This window comes from Heloderma suspectum, chromosome 1 (assembly GCF_057233095.1).
Source record: "Heloderma suspectum isolate Gila_16-S chromosome 1, 16-S_ref, whole genome shotgun sequence".
In the NCBI taxonomy this organism is placed as follows: domain Eukaryota; kingdom Metazoa; phylum Chordata; class Lepidosauria; order Squamata; family Helodermatidae; genus Heloderma; species Heloderma suspectum.
In genome coordinates, this window is record NC_139458.1 from 315,505,155 (window position 1) to 315,526,130 (window position 20,976).

At 40.7% G+C, this 20,976-nt stretch overlaps 1 protein-coding gene across 11 annotated transcripts in view; it reads right to left on the reverse strand.

Moving 5' to 3' along the window:
• ASCC3 (activating signal cointegrator 1 complex subunit 3) overlaps positions 1–20,976 on the reverse strand; it is a 325,230-nt gene that overhangs the window by 262,461 nt on the left and 41,793 nt on the right. For 10 of the 11 annotated variants that reach the window (XR_014786638.1, XR_014786639.1, XR_014786640.1 and 7 more), the window contains one exon: positions 19,638–19,763. The exons of the other annotated variant lie outside the window; for it this stretch is intronic. Coding sequence is in view for 6 of the 10 variants with exons in the window: in XM_084827184.1 (XP_084683310.1) it covers positions 19,638–19,763 (126 nt within the window). In the remaining 4 variants the exon portion in view is untranslated. The remainder of the gene's footprint in view (positions 1–19,637; positions 19,764–20,976) is intronic. 11 annotated transcript variants of the gene reach the window in all.

Here is a 20,976-nt window from a genome sequence, read left to right on the forward strand (position 1 = left end):
TATACTAATGCTCAGAGTATGGGAAACAAACAGAATGAACTTGAACTCTTAATACAGGAGGGAAATTATGACTTGGTAGGTGTAACTGAGACTTGGTGGGCTAACTCTCATGACTGGAATACTGCAATTGAAGGATATAACTTGTTCAACAAGAAGAGAAGGAACAGAAAGGGGGGTGGAGTCGCACTATATGTTAAAAATACATATATCTGCACAGAAATACAGGAGGATGAGCTTTGTAGCCCCATCGAGAGCATCTAGGTTAAAATAAATGGAGCAAAGAATAAAAGGAACATGGTGGTCAGAGTCTACTACCGGCCACCCAATCAAGGAGAAGACAAGGATGAAACTTTTGAAAAGTACTGCCAATGTTTCAAGGAAGCATGATGTGGATTGGCTAGAGGAACAGCTATCCTTGACTTGATCTTAACCAGCAGAGATGATTTAGTGGATAAAGTAGCAGTTACGGGGAACCCTGGGGGAAAGTGACCATGTTATACTTACTGTATGTTCTTAGTTCTAAAGGAAGCAAAACTGAGTTTAGCCAAACGAGTACCCTGGATTTTAAGAAAACTAATTTTAATAAACTCAGACCAATGATAAGTAAGGTCCCATGACAAGCGGCTCTAATGAGAAAAGGAGTCCAAGATGGGTGGGAGTTTTTTTAAAAAAAGGAAATTCTACAGGCACAATTACAAACAATTCCAACCAGAAAAAAAGGTGGAAGACAACAGAAGAAGCCAATGTGGCTTCACAAAAAGCTTAGAGATGACCGGAAAACAAAAAAGGACACATACAGGAAGTGGAAGGAAGGCCAAGCTACAAAGGACGAGTACAGGCAGGTAGCACAGAATTGCAGGGATGGCGTCAGGAAGGCTAAAGCTGAGAACGAGCTGAGGTTAGCAAGGGATGCTAAAAACAACAAAAAGGCTTTCTTCAGATACATGCATAGTAAAAGACAGAGGAAAGAAATGGTGGTTCAACTGTTAAATAAGGATGGCAAAATGATAACAGATGACCAAAAAAAGGCAGAAGTTCTCAATTGCTACTTTGGCTCAGTCTTCTCTCGAAAGAGGGTCCCTTGGCAAAGGCAAAGTACAGGCTGAAGGGGCAGGATTGCTGGTTGAGATCAATAGGAATATGGTCAAGGAGCACCTAATTACTTTGAATGAGTTCAAATCTACAGGGCCAGATGAACTGCATCCTAGAATAATAAAGGAACTGGCAGAAGAGCTCTCAGAACCACTTTCTATTATCTTTGAGAAATCATGAAGGATGGGTGAAGTGCCAGATGACTGGAGGAGGGCTAATGTTGTCCCTATCTTCAAAAAGGGCAAAAAGGAGGAACCTGGGAACTACAGACCAGTCAGTCTGACATCAATCCCTGCGAAAATTCTGGAGCAGATGATAAAGCAATCCATCTGTGAGCACCTTGAAAGCAATGCAGTGATTACTCGAAGTCAACATGGATTTGTCAAGAACAAATCCTGTCAGATGAATCTGATCTCATTTTCTGATCAGGTATCCTCCCTTGTGGACTGTGGGAATGCCGTGGATATAATATACCTCGACTTCAGCAAAGCTTTCGACAAAGTGCCCCACGATATCCTGATGAGCAAACTAGCTCAAAGTGGGCTAGATGAAACAATTATCAAGTGGATCCACAGCTGGCTACAGAACTGGACTCAAAGTGTGCTTATCAATGGGATCTTGTCAAACTAGGGAGAGGTAACGAGAGGGGTACTGCAGGGGTCAGTCCTGGGTCCAGTGCTCTTCAACATTTTTGTTAATGACTTGGAGGAGGAGGTGCAGGGAATGCTGATCAAATGTGCAGATGACACAAAATTGGGTGGGATAGCTAATACTTTGGAAGACAGAAACAGAATTCAAAGTGATCTTGATAGGATGGAGTGCTGGGCAGAAAACAACAGAATGACATTTAATAGGGATAAATGCCAAGTTCTGCACCTAGGAAAAAGAAACCAAAGGCACAGTTACAAGATGGGGGATACGTGGCTCAACAACATGACAAGCAAGAAGGATCTTGGAATTGTTGCATATCACAAGCTGAATATGAGCCAACAATGTGATGCGGCTGCAAAAAAGGCAAATGCTCTTTTGGGCTGCATTCATAGAAGCATCACTTCCAAATCCCAGGAAGTACTAGTTCCCCTCTACTCAGCACTGGTTAGGCCTCATCTTGAATACTGTGTCCAGTTCTGGGTGCCACACTTTAAGAAGGATGCAGACAAGCTGGAGAGTGTTCAGAGGAGGGCAATAAAGATGATCAGGGGACTGGAAACAAAGCCCTAAGAAGAGAGACTGAAGTAACTGGGCATGTTTAGCCTTGAGAAGAGAAGACTGAGGGGAGATATGATGGTGCTCTTCAAGTACTTGAAAGGCTGTCACAGAGAGGAAGGCCAGGATCTCTTCTCGATCATCCCAGCGTGCAGGACACGGAATCATGGGCTCAAGTTACAGGAAGCCAGATTCCAGCTGAACATCAGGAAAAACTTCCTGACTGTTAGAGCAATACGACAATGGAACCAATGACCTAGGGAGGTGGTGGGCTCTCCCACACTGGAGGCATTCAAGATGAAGCTGGACAGCCATCAGGGATGCTTTGACTTAAATTCCTGCATTGAGCAGGGACTTGGGACTCGATGGTCTTATAGGCCCCTTCCAACCCTACTATTCTATGATTCTATATAGACCCATTAGACCACTATGATCCTCAGGGGAGGCCTTGCTGTCCATGCCACACCCTGTGGAGTCCTACCTGGCAGCAACATGGCTACCAACCTTCTCTGTGGTGGCCCCCTCCCTCTGGAATGATCTCCCTTTTGCGATATGTCAGGAACCACCCATCTTGTGCTTTTGACAATTCCTAAAAATGTACCTGTTTACCCTAGCTTTTTCCAACCATTAACTTGTTGTTGCTGTGCTTTTATAATGATGTATCATTTTATAATTTGTTGTAAACTGTTTCAGGATTTTAAAAATGGGAAGCAGTATATAAATATTCTAAAATAAAGCCCACCTGCCATTCTGACTCCTCCTCTCCAAGAATGCCCTTCTCAGTGCTATTCCAGCTGATCACAATCAGTTATGTAACTTTAAGAACAAGAACCTGAGTTTGCTTACTTTCCTCTTTCCTCCTTGTTCCTTTTGATTTGTGTCTGTTAGATTCCCAGGGACAGTCTTGGCTTTTTAAAAATAATTGGTACAGCTCTAAGAACATTTTAGGTGTTTTAAATATAAGCAATAAAATTGAACATATTAGATCAGTGTTAAGACTACAAACATACGTACTAGGAAATAAATCGTACCAAACTCGGTGGGAGACCTCTCTTAGTAAGCATATTTAGAACTGGGCTGAAAGTTAGTATTTGTCAAAATAATTTGTTTTTAAAAAATCCTAAATGGATACTTTTAGCAGCCTAAAGTTTCAGTCTACTGATATTTATTACATGATTCTGAAACACACATTACAGGAAACCAACCTAACTTATGGTAGGTAAAATGATACTATTTATACACCATTTCTAACTACAGGGAGCTGCAACTGCTCCCTTACCAATTTAGCAGTGGAGTTTCCCAGAAGCTGGTAAGCTTCGCTGGCTTGCATTTTCTTAAGGACCTTCAGGCATTTTGGAAAGATAGCACTATAAAGAATTCAGGTACATATAACCATTGTGTGTTTCCACAACATACCTGCACTACATTATTGCAATGGGAATTTTCTACAGTGTAATGAAGGCAGGCTTGTTGTTGGAGGAGCCTTCAGGCGATAGGGCCTTTTTGGTGGTACTATCCCTGCTCCGGAACACCTGGCACCTTCTTCGATGCATCTTTTGGGCACCAGGCAAAGTCCTATTTTAGGATAAACTGGGTACGCTTGAAATCTTTAACGTGTGCCCTTCTAACGTAATGTGAAGTAGCACTCTGGTTGGAACTAGACATTACAGGAGTCACGTGGCTGCCACTGAATGCAAGAAGCCCACGTCTCTTCCTCTCTCTCCTGTAATGTCCAAATACTTCAAAACATGAGACATGATACTACCATGCTCCGGGTTCGCCTGCCCTCTATTTGGATGGGAACACACAGTGAAGTTGGGTTGCTGCTTTATTTAAGTAAGTTAAGTTAGCCTAACTTCACTATTTAAAGTAGTTACATTTTATACTTCCTAACATTCCAACAAACAAACTTTCAAAGTGCCTAAAAATATTATCAAACATCACAGGCTGCTCTAGAGGAAAGAACGGTTTTCCTAATAATTATTGTCAACAAATTTCTAGGGCACACAGTGTATGGGCTGTTAATGTCTGTAACAAAAGGATAGCATTTCATTACTCTTATCCACAGCAGGTCTTTAATATGTAAATCGTTTATAATAATTAGAATATCTTTTCTGTGTAACTTTCACCATGCATGCCAAACAAAAACTTAACTCTCGTTAATAACAGTGTTCAAATACTAGTTGTTTCCTAGTAATTATATGGATAAAAGCCGACCCAAGTTTCCTGAAGGAGAAATTACACAATACTTGCCTTTATAAAAACAAACACTGTTTACATCTACATTTGATAACAGATATTTGTTTTTAAAAATAAAAAAATGAAGTATAGATGCTTTTAAACTAGAGCATATTAAAAATCTAATTAAACTCTGCAAAGGCTAAAACATATGTATTTAATCCAAAGTGCTCCACATTTTTATGGAGTAAACCCTTCGTATAGGAGCAGATGTTCCACACTGGGACTGTTCACACAGCACGCTAACCCACATACAGTGCTTGAGTGTGGGTTGTTGTTGAACTGTGGGTTGTTTGTTGAACCATGGGTTTGTGTATTGTCTGAACCCAGGACATTTTCCGCAGGGTGGTTTGCTAACATGCAGTATGGCTTATTTTTCCTCAAACAAGCAACCTTGAGAACCCAAGGTTTGTTGCTGGGTTGTTCAGGGTGGTTAACAAGCCACACCACATGGTTAACAAGCCACCCTGTGGAAAATGTCCTGGGTTCAGACAACACACTAACCCATGTTCAACTAACAACCCACAGTTCAACAACAACCCATACTCAACCACTGAGTGTGGGTTAGCGTGGTGTGTGAAGAGCTCCACTGTGAGGGGCTATTTGCACAACGTGACAACCCACCATGGGTTATTTAATCCATGGTGAGGCTGCAGCTTATCCAGCCATCATTTTGAATATTCAACCCCTACTCAGCGGTTGTCGTATCATGCAGACCTAGTGAGCATGGTTTATGTGAGGATTAAACAACCCTTGCAGAACCCATGGTCTATTTTAGGATTATGCCTTGCATAACCCATGCTTGCTGGGTTCGCATGAAACAACAACCCCTGAGTGGGGTTCCTTATGGAATATGGTACCCATGGGCGCTGCAGCTCATTGTGGGTTAAATAACCCACAATGAGCTGTGGCATGTCATCCAAACCCAGCCACTTACAGGCCTCACACAATATGACAACCCACACTCAAGGTTGCGTATGGGTTGTCATTGAACCGTGACTTGTTGTTGAGCTGTGGGTTGTTGCATCATGTAAACCCAGCTGCACTAACACACCATGGCTTGTTAACCACAAACAACCCAGAGTTCACAACCCAACAACAACCCATGGGTTCTGTTTGTGGGTTGTGGTTAAAAAGCACAACACAACAACCCATGGTTCAATGACAACTCATGGTTCAACAACAACCCACACTCAACCTTGAGTGTGGGTTGTCATGTTGTGTAAACCCAGCTGTTGACATGGTTTGCACAACTGCCACCGCTTAAACAAGCCACGGTGGATTGCTTAAGCTGCAGTGCATGCCAGGCAGGATTTGAAGTCTCTGCCCGGAGTGCAGCTTGTCATGTTGTCTGAAGCTGGACGGTATGGCTTGTTGGAGGGTTAAAGAACCCTAAAGTAACGCATGGGCTGATTTTGAAAACTGGGCTAATGTGCAGACTGCTCTCATGCTTCTACAACAAGGGAGCCTCCACCCATGTCTAGCTCCTCATGCAGCTTGTAGCAAGTGAACCTGCCCCTAGCTTATTGAACCCCTTATTGAACCTATAATACAATATTGTGTAAAAGACTTTCATGTGAAATTTCTATATACGCATTCTTAAGTCATATGAGTAGACACATGCTAAGTATTTTATTCTGTGAAACAACTGAGAGGGCTGTAGAATTTGTCTCTTACTCTTGACAAAGACACATTAGGAGCGTAGCGGAACAAAAATGAATTGAGGTCACCTACTGGGCTAACCCTGGTGATTTCATAGACACTTGCTTTTACAGCTATACCTGAGCTCCAAGAATTTCATTCTGAATGCATACCTGTTTTTCATTCCACGCTTACTTGTGGGAAAATACACTGGATATGCCCAGTAACTTTGAGCATCTATGGGATTGTCCTGGGTACCTCAAGGAACATTGATTACTGTAGTAGTTTGGCTTGGTGACAAGTCAGGTTTGAACTGACATAGTGTCCGATATGCTATTTGTAAATGTATAGAGACCTGTATATCCTAATATAGTGGGCAGATTTGAGAGACAAAGTTGGCCTCTATAATGGGCAGCTTTTAGTAGGCCTCTCACATGAGATAATGGGTACCAAACAAGTACAGCCACAATTGTTTGGCCTATGTGAAGTGATCTTTTCCTTTGAGATGAGGATGTTGTTCTCTCTTGTGAGAAGCAAAAGACACCCCCACCCCACCCTTCTCCTGAGAAGGGGGTGATTTTCTCATGACAAGCTATGAAACTTAGGAAAGACATCTATAAAATCCAGCAGGCTGGTTTTGCTCTTTGGTCTTGCTCCAAAGAGGAAAACATGCACTACCAGCCTGGAGAAATCTGCTGGTCCATGGGGTGGGGTCTTGTGTACTGTGGGGACCCCAGTACACAGCCAGCTGTGATGAAGGCCTGCTTTGATTAGCTGAAGGGATGTGTGAGCTATTTTTCCATACTCTTTCTGCATCCATTTATCACCTTTGAGTAATCAATAAAATGATATTGAGTAATCAATATGACACATCTGTGACTCCGTTTCACTTTAGCAATCCTCAAATCTGGTTTGACTGGGGCTTAAATAAATCACGATCCCAAAATCCTTACAATTACTGGCTGTGATTAAGTGCCCTCTAAAAAAAAAAGTATATATGGTCTGTCAAGTAAAGCTGGTCTTGAACAAGTTCCAAATTATACTTCCCTGATACACAGAACCAACCCTTCAGGACAGCTTCCCAGCTACAACTCAGTACCTCATTACTACTTCAAGGGCTCTCCCCACTTTCCCACATAAACTTTAGCAATAACATGACTTCAGGCACCCTGGCTTGGACCCTGGATTCCCCAGGCTTACATGCTGCATATCCCGTAGCCAATTATGTCTCTGAATTGCCTATGGCTTGATCGGCCAACATTATGTTCTGAGCTGAAAAGTTTTAAAATAAATGTTTAGTGCTACTCTTCCACGGCTGTAGATTTTGTTACACCAACACAGGAATAACAAACAGAATGCAGAAGCCTTATTCAGCTGAACAATAAACCATGGAATGCACCTGTAGTGACTAACCCATGTACAAATAGAAACAGTTGATTAAAATCAATAATGTGAATTGAGGCTTTCTGCCTGGTAATTAATACCGTGATTAAAATCAACCCAAGTGATTCCTAACACCTGGGTCCCACTACCAAGCCCCAATTAATATGCCTGACATTTTTTTTAAGACTATTAAACGAATACATTTCTTAAATAAAACACAGAAGGAAATCCTACACAGGCACCAACACTTGGTGTACTTTTATTTGCTGCAAGGAATTCTCTCTAGAGGCCTCCATACAATTCATGTATATATTCCTGGCAGACAGCTATTGAAGGTATACTGATACTCAATATGAACTACCAACCCACCACTCAATTCTTAAAAGGCCATTGTTTAGGAGGCAGTTAACGTATCTTGCTGCACAACTGCAGATGATGCTGGCAGAGCGACAGTGGGACCATGCCAACAACGTGCATATGCAGCCGCTCCAGGTGGATGAGCAAGGGCCATTTTTTAAAGGCCTGAAATCCTGCAAGACAGCTGTTTGGAAGGGAGCGGGGGAGGAGGAGCCCAAATCCACTGTTTGAAAGGGCAACCCATGCATAGGCCTCGACTGACCTGGAAAAAAAATCTCATACGCCATTTCCCACACAGCTTGGGATGTGGACACAGAAGCTGGCTTCTGTACGTGCCCATCAGGTAGTTTGAAGCAAAAATCTTAGCATCCCATTTCTTCTCTGGATGTTCTACTAAAATCCCCTGTGAGGAAGCAGCAGTGAGTGAGTCAAATTGCCACCCCCACCGACCCCACTGCTGCTGCTTTATGAGCTGGGCCGGCCCCTCCCCAAAACAGCAGCTGCACTTGTTGAAGAGAAGCAGCAGCAACCAGGCAAGTGAAGTGCTGTTGTCTGCTACCTCTTTAAGAAGAGGCTATTTAAACTGCAGAGCTGAAAGGAGGCCCCTCTGGCCTCTGCCACTGGCTAGGAGAACCGGGGCCACTGGCAGGCTGCACCCCTTGCCTCTCAGGAAGAACTTCATGGCAAGGGGGAGACCAACCTGGCCCCATCCATCAGTGAAGGTGCAGCTGCTTCAGTGCTTGGCCTTCGTTTCGTTGGTTCATTTTCCCTTTTGTATCATGTCTATTAGACTGTGAGCCTGCAGGTAAGAACTGTCATCACTTAATATCTATACTGCTCTTAGAAAAATGTAGGTGTTATATTAGTGTTGTTGTTCAGTCATTCAGTCGTGTCCGACTCTTCGTGACCCCATGGACCATAGCACGCCAGGCCTTCCTGTCCTGCGCACTCTCCCGGAGTGTGCTCAGGTTCATATTCATTGCATCGGTGATGCTATCTAGCCATCTCATCCTCTGCCGTCCCCTTCTCCTTTTGCCTTCAGTCTTTCCCAGCATCAGGGTCTTTTCCAGAGAGTTTTCTCTTCGCATTAGGTGGCCAAAATATTTGAGCTTCAGCTTCAGTATCTGTCCTTCCAATGAGCACTCAGGGTTGATTTCCTTTAGGATTGACTGATTTGATCTCCTTGCAGTCCAGGGGACTCGTAAGAGTCTTCTCCAGCACCACAGTTCGAAAGCATCAATTCTTCGGCGCTCAGCCTTTCTTATAGTCCAGCTCTCACAGCCATACATTACTACTGGGAAAACCATAGCTTTGATTAGACGGACCTTTGTCAGCAAGGTGATGTCTCTGCTTCTTACTATGCTGTCTAGGTTTGCCATAGCTTTCCTCCCAAGGAGCAAGTGTCTTTTAATTTCATGGCTACAGTCACCGTCTGCGGTGATCTTGGAGCCCAAGAAAGTAAAATCTGTCACTGCTTCCATTTCTTCCCCTTCTATAAGCCAGGAAGTGATAGGGCCAGATGACATGATCTTAGTTTTTGTAATGTTGAGTTTCAAACCAGCTTTTGCACTCTCCTCTTTCACCCTCAACAAGAGGCTCTTGAGATCCTCTTCACTTTCTGCCATTAGGGTGGTATCGTCTGCATATCGGAGGTTGTTGATAATTCTCCCAGGAATCTTAATTCCAACCTCTGATTCATCCAACACGGCATTTCTCATGATGTACCCTGCATATAAGTTAAATAAGCAGGGTGACAATATGCAGCCTTGTCGTACTCCTTTCCCAATTTTGAACCACTCGTTTGTTCCATGTCCGGTTCTTACTGTTGCTTCTTGACCCTCGTACAGGTTTCTCAGGAGACAGGTAAGGTGGTCTGGTACTCCCATCACTTTCAGAATTTGCCACAGTTTGTTGAGATCCACACAATCAAAGGCTTTAGCGTAGTCAATGAAGCAGAAATAGAAGTTTTTCTGGAATTCTCTTGCTTTCTCCATGATGCAGCGAATGTTGGCGATTTGATCTCTAGTTCCTCTGCCTCTTCGAAACCCAGCTTGTACTTCCGGTAGTTCTCGGTTCGCATACTGCTGAAGCCTAGCTTGTAGGATTTTGAGCATCACCTTGCTAGCATGTGAAATGAGCGCAATTGTGTGGTAGTTTGAACACTCTTTGGCGTTGCCCTTCTTTGGAATGTAAACTGACCTTTTCCAGTCTTGCGGCCATTGCCGAGTGTTCCAAATTTGTTGGCATATTGAATGCAGCACTTTAACAGCATCATCTTTTAGGATTTTAAATAGCTCAGCTGGAATACTGTCATCTCCGCTAGCTTTGTTGTTACTAATGCTTCCTAAGGCCCACTTGACTTCACTCTCGAGGATGTCCGGCTCAAGTTCAGTGACCGCACTATCATGGCTATCAAGGACATTACTATCATGGCTATCAAGGACATTAAGATCTTTCCTGTATAGTTCTTCTGTGTATTCTTTCCACCTCTTCTTAATCTCATCTGCTTCTGTGAGGTCCCTGCCTTCTTTGTCCTTTATCATGCCCGTCTTTGCACAAAACGTTCCCTTGAGATCTCCAATTTTCTTGAAGAGATCTCTAGTCTTTCCCATTCTGTTGTTTTCCTCGATTTCCTTGCATTGTTCATTTAAGAAGGCCTTCTTGTCTCTCCTTGCTATTCTCTGGAACTCTGCATTCAGTTGGATATATCTTCCCCTTTCTCCCTTGCTTTTTGCTTCCCTTCTTTCCTCAGCTACTTGTAAAGCCTCATCAGACAGCCACTTGGCTTTCTTGCATTTCTTTTTCTTGGGGATGGATATATTAGTGTTAAATAATATCAAACACAAAGATCATACGCACATTTCACTTTCTTTTTTATATGCATTTTTAATTGATCTTATGTTAGATCCTCTGTGCAAAATATGGCAGCTAGATTCCTAGAAGGGAATAGGAGGTCCTGGCATATAACACCGATTCTGGCTCACTTGCGCTGGCTCCAAGCCCGATCCGAGTTGCTGGTTTTGACCTATAAAGCCTTACACAGCTCAGGATTGCAATACCTGATGGGAGTACCTCTCCCAGCATGAACCTACCTGTACACTATAGTCAACACTGAGCCCCATCTCTGAGTCCCTCCTCTGATGGAGGCGCAGAGGGTGGCAACAAACGACAGGCCTTCTCAATGGTAGCCCCCCGACTGTGGAATGATCTCCTCACTGGGGTCTGCCTGGCGCCAACACTGCCATCTTTTCAGTGCTAGATTCAGACTGTCCTCTACTCCCAAGCATTTGATGGTATATGATAGTATTTTAATGTCAGTTGTTTAACCAAGTCCCAGTATTTCATTGTAACTGTTTTTAGCTATTTTAAATTGTTTTAAAATTTTGTATGTTAAAGTTTTTATATTATGTTTTGTAATTTTTGTAAACTGTCCAAAGAACTTTGGCTATAGGGCAATACAAAATGAAATAAATGAATGAAACGAATGAACAGAAGCATTATCAGATGAAAAGGGGGGTAAAAGCACTAAAAATGGCTAGAGTGTTCTACCAGTTTGTTGAATTTTACTGTAATTTTTAAATGATGTTTTAAAACCTTCAAATACTCGGAGAGGCAATTTAACATTGATTTCATTTATCTTTGGGCATAATTTCCATGTAGATATAAGCATCACAGCATGAGGTAAAATATATGACCGATCCCATTTCCGGTAATATTTTAATTTATCCCACCAACAAAGTACCTTGACTGAATATAATATACAAACATCCTCAAAATTCTAATGCAGAGTTTAGGGGAGGTGGGTGGAGGAACATAAAGAACTATTACTCCGCAAACAACAAAGGTCAGTGTGCAACCCTGTTCCTTTAGATCCAAGACAGAATCTTGAATCATTAGATTCAAGAGTCAACAGGCTAGATTACTGTAACATGCTCAATACAGGGCTGCCTTTAAAGATGACTTGGAAACATCATTTGGTATAGAATGTGGCAGCAAGAATGCTTTGGGGGCCTTGACAAAGGCAATAGTATCTTGCCCCTCAGCCCACTCATCAATACTTACTAGCCACAGATTATTTTGTCTGCTGGGATCCTCTAGATCTGACAGTGCCTTGCAAGGCAGACACTCCTTGTTACTCTCAGTGTTGCAGGTTAGCCTCTACATGCTTTGCCTGCTCTTCTATATTTGAAATCCACGCCTCCACTCTCCTGTTTTGCTTAATGATTTTACTTACAGACATGAAGCGTTTGCTCTTTAAATACAGGATGATATGAAGGGGAAACTTAAAGGGGAGGGAATGGGGGCAGGAGTGGCCGGGAGGGGGGGAATTTACCGTTTTTATTTTATTGGAACATGAAAAAAATCTAATAAACTGTTAATAACCAACAAAATGAATGTTTGGGGGGGGGGGGCAAACAGAAAACATTACAGCTGTCTGTTTCTAGCCTTAAATTTAAAGTGCTGGTTTTGGCCTTTAAAGCTCTAAATGGTTTGGGACTTCCTGAACCCTTTATGAGCCTGCCTGAGTTCTAAGATCAGCTTTGAGGTCCTATTCTCCATCTTGTCAACAAAAACGGTTAGGGGTAGACAGGCACCAAGGATAGGACCTTTTCAGTAATGGTACCACACTTGTACAATGCCCTCCACAGGAAGTATAAATGGCCCCATCACTGTTGGATTTTAAGAGAAGTCTTAAGATGCTTTTATTTTGATCTGCATTTTATTAAATGTTGTATCCTGATGAAGTTTTACTACTTGTTTTAAGGAGTGTAATGTGGGTGTTTCTGATTATTTCATATATTGCTTATCTTACGTACTGTTTCTGTACATTGTCATGCAAAGGCAGTATGTCTAAAAGATTTCCTAAACAAACACACATGAGACCTAATAAATTATACTGTTACAAATTGGTGTTGAAGTATGCTAGGGTAGAGAACGTGTCTCATAACAGAAAAATGTCATTTCCTTTCAGGAAAATTCTTGCAAGAAAAGGAAAGATCCATGGCACCTTTGAAAAGTTCGAGTATTTCACTGAACTATCTCTGCTCAGGGGAACCAAAGCTGTGACTCCAACACTGTTCAGAGTCATTTATGTTCAGAATATCCAAGCACAATTCAAGGTTGGGGTTTTAACATATAAAGCCCTATACAACTCCTACCATCTGTCCCAGTATGATGTCTTGGCATTTTTAATGGAAATCCTTTTCAGCTACTTTATATTTTGTATATTTTATTTTATTTTTAAGTTGCCTTCATTCTTTTTAAAAATAAAGGTGACCAAGAAATTCTAATAAATAACATTACTATTATTATTATTATTGATTATTGATTATGTGTGCCAAAGACCAACACTGAATTAAGCACATTTAAGCCAACTGATTTCAATAAATGTGGCAAGCTGCAATTAAACCAGGGAGTCTTTGATTAACCATAATTTTCCCTTTTGTAAGATCCTGGAAAACTATAGTTACCAGCTTCAGTAACAAGCCAGGGGCTCAAATCGCAATTTGAAGCTGGGTTAAGATCCTGGCTTGCTCCAAAGCTGGTAATCATAGTATCCCAGTTAATTACAGACTTCTTTTAATTAGAGACTTCCTAGTTTAATTGCAACTTACGATGAAGGGAGGAGTGAAGGACCCATGTGTCTGAGAAAAAGGCTCATGCATATCTCCATTACATAAGCAGAGATACGATTGTCAAAAGCAGGTCAGTGCATGGCTGAAGGTTCCATATTTAAAGCCACTGTGCCGAGAGCGGTTTTATGAATCCACACTAAAAATGCAAGTGGTCCTGTTGTAGAGTCTAATCTAGCAGTAAAGTCCAGTTGCCAAAGTAAGCACAGCTAGTTGCAGCCAAACACCTTGCTAGCAATCAGATAATTGGGAGGTTTGCTTTAGAAGATAATCAACTTAATAAGAATGCTTGCACAGTGTTTTTTAAAGAAATAAAAATAAAATCTGATACATGGCCTAAATGTGTCTAGTAAGAGAAAGACCCATTTTTTAAAAAAGATAAATTTCCATACTACCTGAGAATATCTGAGCAAGACTGAAGGTTATTAATGGTGCATTTTATGCTGTCCAAACAGCTCTTAAGACACATAAATAACATTTAAAAAATCAATTTCTTTATAATAATTATAAATAAACAAGTGCCAAGTCAAATGGCAATCCACGCCCACCCCACTCACCATCCAGACAAGAAATATTTGTATGTAAAAGGATTACTAAAATACAGAAGTTAACACCAAATCTGGTAGTCCAACCACACCAAGTGTTATTGTGCTCATTCAAGCTCAGGAATTTTTCCACAGCACCACACACACACACACACACACACACACACCCCTCCTGCCCTCGAGAAGAGGTGGTAAGGATTTCTGTTAATGAAGTATTTATGAAATTAGAAGAAATGTATAAAATTCCATGTTGCTGGTTTTAACTTCTTTTATTCCTTGGCTGGTTTTAGCTCCTCTATTTTATTGTATTTTATTAGCTTTGTATTGTATTTCCATTTGTGCTGTGTCAGTTTTGTATGTACTGTATTTGTTGCATTATAACAAGCGAACTTGTTTTATAGATTTGACCTGTAACCAAAAAAAAATGAATAGTCTCTTTTTTTGGCTGTGTGTTACCCATGGCCACACATGCAAGGATATTCTTTAAAAGAAATCAGAATTGTAAAGCTTTTCTAAAATATTTGAAAAATTAATGATTAAGTTCATCCTTGGCATGAACCTGGAACAGTCAAATATTCTGAAGAATGATGTCAAAAGTAACATTGATACATTAGTATGTCTACCTTCAGCCAACCCTGCTTATTGAGTATAACTATAAAAGCAAGAAAAAATTACAGAAAGGAAATGGGGGTACTGCTTTTGTAATCACTCTCAACCATTACACAAAAGAAAAATATGTACTTTATTTAGACCATTAATTAATTACAGTAAGCGGAAAAAAATGGAAATGACATGAAATAAAGAAATAAATTCTATCACGGCCACCCACTTTAGGTAAAAAGCTGGAGCTGTTCATCAGCAACATGGATATGTTAGGTGTTTCTTTAACCTTATGGAAAAAGAAGAGATTTTTGCACTTTGTATTGTAGATGTAAACAGTTTCATGTCTGAGGTGGTTGCTCAACTTTCCCAGGCTTGCTGGCTTCCATTCCAACCCAGCACTTCCTGCGATTTCCCTCTCGTGCCTGCTAGCAACTTGGTGGCACTACGACAACGTCATACTTCCCAATAACAAAGAGCGAGGCCCGGCAGGAGCGGGAGGCCTGAGAGGCCCACAGCAGTCTGCCCAGCCCAGGAGAATGCTCTGCAGGGCTTTGCACTGGCTGAAAAAGAACACCAGGCAGTTAACTAATCCTGGCTATCCCTCCTGGTTTTAAAAGAGCTAGAAGAGGAAAATAAAAGTAATTCTATACACTACGCATTTTTCATATCAGAAGTGCACCGCAATGCCTTTTTGGACTCAGAAACAGCACTGCAGTGAAAACAGTGGAAGTCAGCAGCAGAAAGAAGGAGAGGCATCACCATTCATCTGCTCAAAGGTAAATTGCTATTCACCCCAAGTTAGTGGAAAACTCCTCCTCTAAACTTTTTAAATATAGTTAAACGTTATGGGCAGTATCCAACAGGGAGCCGGGCCCCTGCCAATTCCGTTCTGCAAGACATACCACTTGTGCGACAGAGATTTAGCACTTCTGGGAGCAACCAGAAACAAGCAGAAACGCTTGTTTCTAGAACAGGGCAGGTCAGCGGAGCTGGCATGAGGGAGCTCCGCCAACCTGTCCGGATCCAGAAATAAGCATTTCCACTCGTTTTGAGGCTTCTTATAGGAAGCGTTAAATCTCCATTGTGCAAGCAGCGGGTCCTGCTTGTGCAACAGAATCAGCAGGAGGGGCTAATTGTGAAACGGCCTTCTGGATCCCTCCCACTAGTACACTCTGTATTATTAATCATACAAATACATTTAACAATGAATACACTTCGCAAGCTTCAGGAACGCTTTCAGCAAAGTCACATTCAACTGAATGATTTTCTTTAGCCAGTTGAAGACACAGGACCAAAGTCCAGCCCAAATTAGGCAGCTTTAAATCCCACCGATTACAATGGAGAAGTTTTAACCTGTGCTTCACTCTCCCACTGAAATCAATTTTTAAAGGGCTCAGTTTTGAGAGAACCTCGCCCATAGCTTCTAGTATTAACACAAAGGGCCACATCCTGCAAGAGCTATGTGTGTGCAGAAGGAGGGTTTGCCGTTCCCTGCAGGCCCAAGAACTCCATGTTGAAAGAGCAAGGTATCTGGTACTGTATTTCTGCATTCAGAAGCTGGGAGACTCTCCGTATGGTGCCTGATGTGAAACTGGAGATTCTATTCTCCTCCTTTAGGACAAGCTTAATAATAGCATCCCTCCACAAAACTGCAATAGTAGCAGCTTAAGAAATTGCAAGCACCACATAGCAAATATGTCACTGCATCTGTATTACCCTGGCTTGATCAAGATGCATTGATTTAATGTACTAATGGTAGTGCTGCCCACCTCCCCACCCCTCAGTATTTAGCACAAAGGAATATTATACAATTTTGTTCCTATGTAGGACTGTTTCACACAATTGTTTTTTCTGATATGGAGACAATTTGTGCAACGCTACTCCAACTCATGTAATGAAAAAATAAATACTCATGCTGTATTGTCCATAAGATGATGCTTACCTTCTCTCCCTGTGTATTATTTGTGTAGGAAAAGGGTCTGTGTGAAGCAGCCTACAGATGAGTAAGTAACAAACACCTAGGCAGTAGGTATAAAATGCACTGCCACCAGTGTTTAAACACTTAAGTCTAACGTTAGTTTGATGTTTTCAAAGTCCTCTTTCAAGCAGAAGACAGCTAAAATTAGAATCTGAGCATATTCTTCCAGTCTTGCCTGACAATACCTATTGCCTATATTTATGAAGCATTTGACAGCTCAGCTGAGAAAAACTGAGCCACAGCAGCCATAAAATGTATCATTTCAATGTCAGTTTGCGATGCAACTTTTTGAAGTGAAGAAAATTCACTTCAAAATCCTTTTTCAGAGTTATGGAACTAAAAACATTGCTTAAAGTTTTAGAAATACGTATTTTGAAAAGTGTATGATCAGAGAAAGTATCTGTTTAACAAACCAAGGTTTCAAAACATTTAGCCCATAGGGGGAGACATCCGGTTGGAGCCATGGCGTCCGGCAGTGACTTGCGGAGTTCCGCAGGTTGCTTATCTCAAACAGCTGGGAAAAGGTTGAGAAACCTTTTTATCTTCCCCTTGAATTAAAAGGGGAAGCTACAATACCATCTGGATGAAATCTTGGAAGAACAGCTGCTTCTGTGAAGAAACAGAGGGGCTGAAATCTAAGATTAGACGCCGGAGTGTCATCTACTGAACGCTGTTTGAAACTCCTAAGCAATTAGGGGACATAAGGACAAACGGCTTCAAATAGCATTTCTGAATTTAAACTACCAGCAGTATCTGAGGACCTGTAATTAAATTAGTGCAAGTCTTTGTTTTTTTTGTTTCTGCAATTATACTTGCTTGTTGTGCTTTTGAAAGTGGAGGATGGCAGTACCAAAGGAAAAAGGGAAAGGCTTGAGAATGCCACCTACCCCCTCAATTGCTCCCTCAGCAAAGGTTTCTAGAAATGCTGGAGATGAAGAGGAGTTGCTTGCTTTGATAAAAACTATGTCTTCTCAGCTACCAGAGCAGTCAAAGAAACTTGAAACAATTCAGGACTCAATTACTGCCCTTCAGGGGGCTGTGGATTTAATTAATATCTCTTTTCAAAAGATGGAAGCACAGGTTAATGCTCTTAAGATCGGGTTACTGCTCATGAAACGGCCATTGAAATGTCTCACAATATTTTGTCTGCTCGAATTTCTCAACTGGAGGCCTTCACACGCAGAGCAAATCTATGTATCCTTGGTATTAAAGACGTGGCTACTGATATAGGTCTGGCTGAATTTATGGATAAACTTTTGCATGAGCTATTTGCTTTACCATCTGATTTTTTACTTGATATTGAGCATGCATATCGTGTTCCTGGTTCAATATGTGGCACTAAAGGGACTTTTGGGACTGTTATTGTTCAATTTTCACGAGTCTCCACAAAAAATTATCTTATGCGTTTGGCAAGAGAACGAAGTGAGCTCCAGTGGGGACCAGCAAATGACAAGATTGTGCTCTTTTCTGATTATACTAAAGAACTCACTGACGGAAGAAGGCAATTCACCAAGGCAAGAAGTTTTGCAAAGCAAATTAACCTGCAATATCATATTAAATATCCGGCTACATTTTGTATTCTTTTTGAAGGCCAGATGAAAAGACTTTTGGATCCTAATGCTGCAGAATCATTTTTAATTGGTATTAAAACTAAAATAAGAGAGCCAACTCTCTCAGCCTCCGGAGTTGGAACTTGGCCATTTTTACTGTTCTTTTGAAGTGTTGTTTGGGCTTTAGCTGATAAGATGTCTAGGCAATATGCCAGAATAAATGTTTGCATATTTTTTTCTTCTTTCTCCTTTTTTATGTTATATTGTAATAAAGTGCATATTTATGTGTGTATGCGTGTGTACACATATAAATATCTTTTTAGATATGATATTACTTAAAATATACAAATGATTTGTTCCTGTTTTTATTCTTTTCTTAAACTTTTTCTCTCTCTCCCCTTTTTATTAATATTATTATTAATATCATTATGGGATTATTATTATTACTATTCCTTGCTGGCTAAACCTTTAATGTTTATTATTATTAATGTTTATTATTGCATTAACTGAATGGTAATTTATGGCCAATGGAAATGGACTGTTTGCTTCTATTCCTGTGCGATAAGACCGTTTGGATATTTGGTTTGTTCATATTGAAGTTTAATATAATTCTTTTTTTTTCTTTTCTTTCTTTTGCTATCCTCCCTTTTTTCCTTTTTCTTAGAATATGGTAATGTTAGAAACTGAAGATTTTGATTATATTGTTGGTAGTGTTTGTTTCATTTATAAAAATAAAATAAAAATAGATTTAAAAAAAAACATTTAGCCCATGGAAAGTTATCCAACTGTATGCATATTACATTTTTTGAACAGTGCTATATTCTCACCACAGAGAAGACAGCACATATATGTATGTGTGTCTACATGCTATATCCATGCTTGTGACTTCATGTGACAAACCTCTGCTTCTGATGTAGTTCAATAGTGCCCCTAGAGTATCTGGTAACTGATACCATTCCAGGAATCCTGAGTGGCCCCCATCTTACTTTTTGTTCCACAGTACACATCCAAAACTTACATTCTTTTGCCAGTTACTGGACACTGTCCAACCAAAGTGGAGCACTTTTAAGGCCCAACAATGTTACCACAAACTTCTCTCTCACATGCCTCTCTGAAATCAGACACCTGAAGTGAACTTCGGCTGGATGGTGCCCACAGTTTGTAACACAGACTTCCCACTACAGCTCTCTGCAAAATCCGCTATTGAGGGACAACAGTGTGGGAGGGAGATTGGTGTGCCACTTTGCTTGTGCAAGGTGGCTTTTGGATCCAACCCTATATAATTATTGAACTATAAAAATAGAATGTATCTTTTTCTTTCTCACATACACACAGCTGCTTCAATATTGGTACTGGAGAACATTAACATGCAGACATTGCTATAGCACAAATCAAAAGTTAAATTCCTCACCTCATCTAGATTCTTAATATAAACTGGTTTTTCTTCAAAACCAGTAGGCATCGGCTCACTATGAGGGATCTTTACTTCTTCATACATTTTATTATTTTCTCTCTCAATAGCTTCTGGCAAAAGCATCTGCGAAAATTAAATAGGACAAGGAAAAGGAGGGAAACACCTTGAAGTAAAGAGCTGAATACACAATGATTCAAAACCTCACACAAACAGGTAAAAGTCAGTTTAAACATAGTCTGGAAAATAAAATCTTTAATTATTATTTAGCTGTACCCACAAAAAGCTAACGGTGCCTAAGAATGGGTAAAACAAGTCCCTGGTATCCCATCAAATAATCAGTCTCATGCTCACTACAGTTTTGTGTAAAGTTTTATAATGAAACTGGAGATTCTTCTCAAATTAGAATCCCAATTTTGCATTAAGGTTCTAAATTATGTCTTCTAAAGGAGAGAAGAAAGATCAGATAATCTATATTGAACAATTATATATTTGAGTCTGTATGCCATTATGTACTTCCTCTATACTGAAACTGGAGAAAAGTTTCTAGTTGTAAGTTTAGTTAATTTTGATGGTTTAAGATTGCCTTTCTACTGTCCAATAGGGAGAACAGAACACTGGACATTTACCATGAAGGTTCCTTCTGGTTTGGTGTGATGAAGGCATCCAAATGTGAGTTATATCCCCCTCTTTTCATGAAGGGGGGGGTCACATGATCTCTATTTTTCGTGGGCAATAGGGAAGTTAACCTACTATCAGATACTTCCCTTGCACCAGAGAAGGTTGTAGCTTTCAAAATGACCAAAACATCACGGTAGAAGCCCAGAAATTGAGGGTTTCAATTGTAGAAAATCACCCTGTTAGGTTAAACTGTAAAACTCTGCAAGAGATTTAGTTCCTACTATCACACACCCTCTTTTAACACTTATATGGTGAGTTGCAATGACCAGTTAGGTTAAACAGTAAAGTGACTGACTAATTTTAACAGGAACAAGAGACTAGATAGACTAGGCATTCCCTACTGCTTGCTTCAATATATTAGTGGGCATGTTGATCTCAGAAAGACACAGATATATAATCAGTAAGGGGACATATTTCAGTGAATCAACCGGTGCTTTTAGTATGCAATCCTACGCATGTTTACTCAGATGTAAATCCTCTTGATTTCAATGAAGCCTACTCCCAGGTAAGTGTGTATTGGACTGCAGCCTTAAAGATGTTTCAGCAAGCTTTTTTTTATAGTTACACAAAGGCCTGGTTTGCACATAATGACAACCCAGAGTATGGGCTGAGTATGGGTTATCATTGAATTGTGAGTCATCATTACTTGCGAACCCTG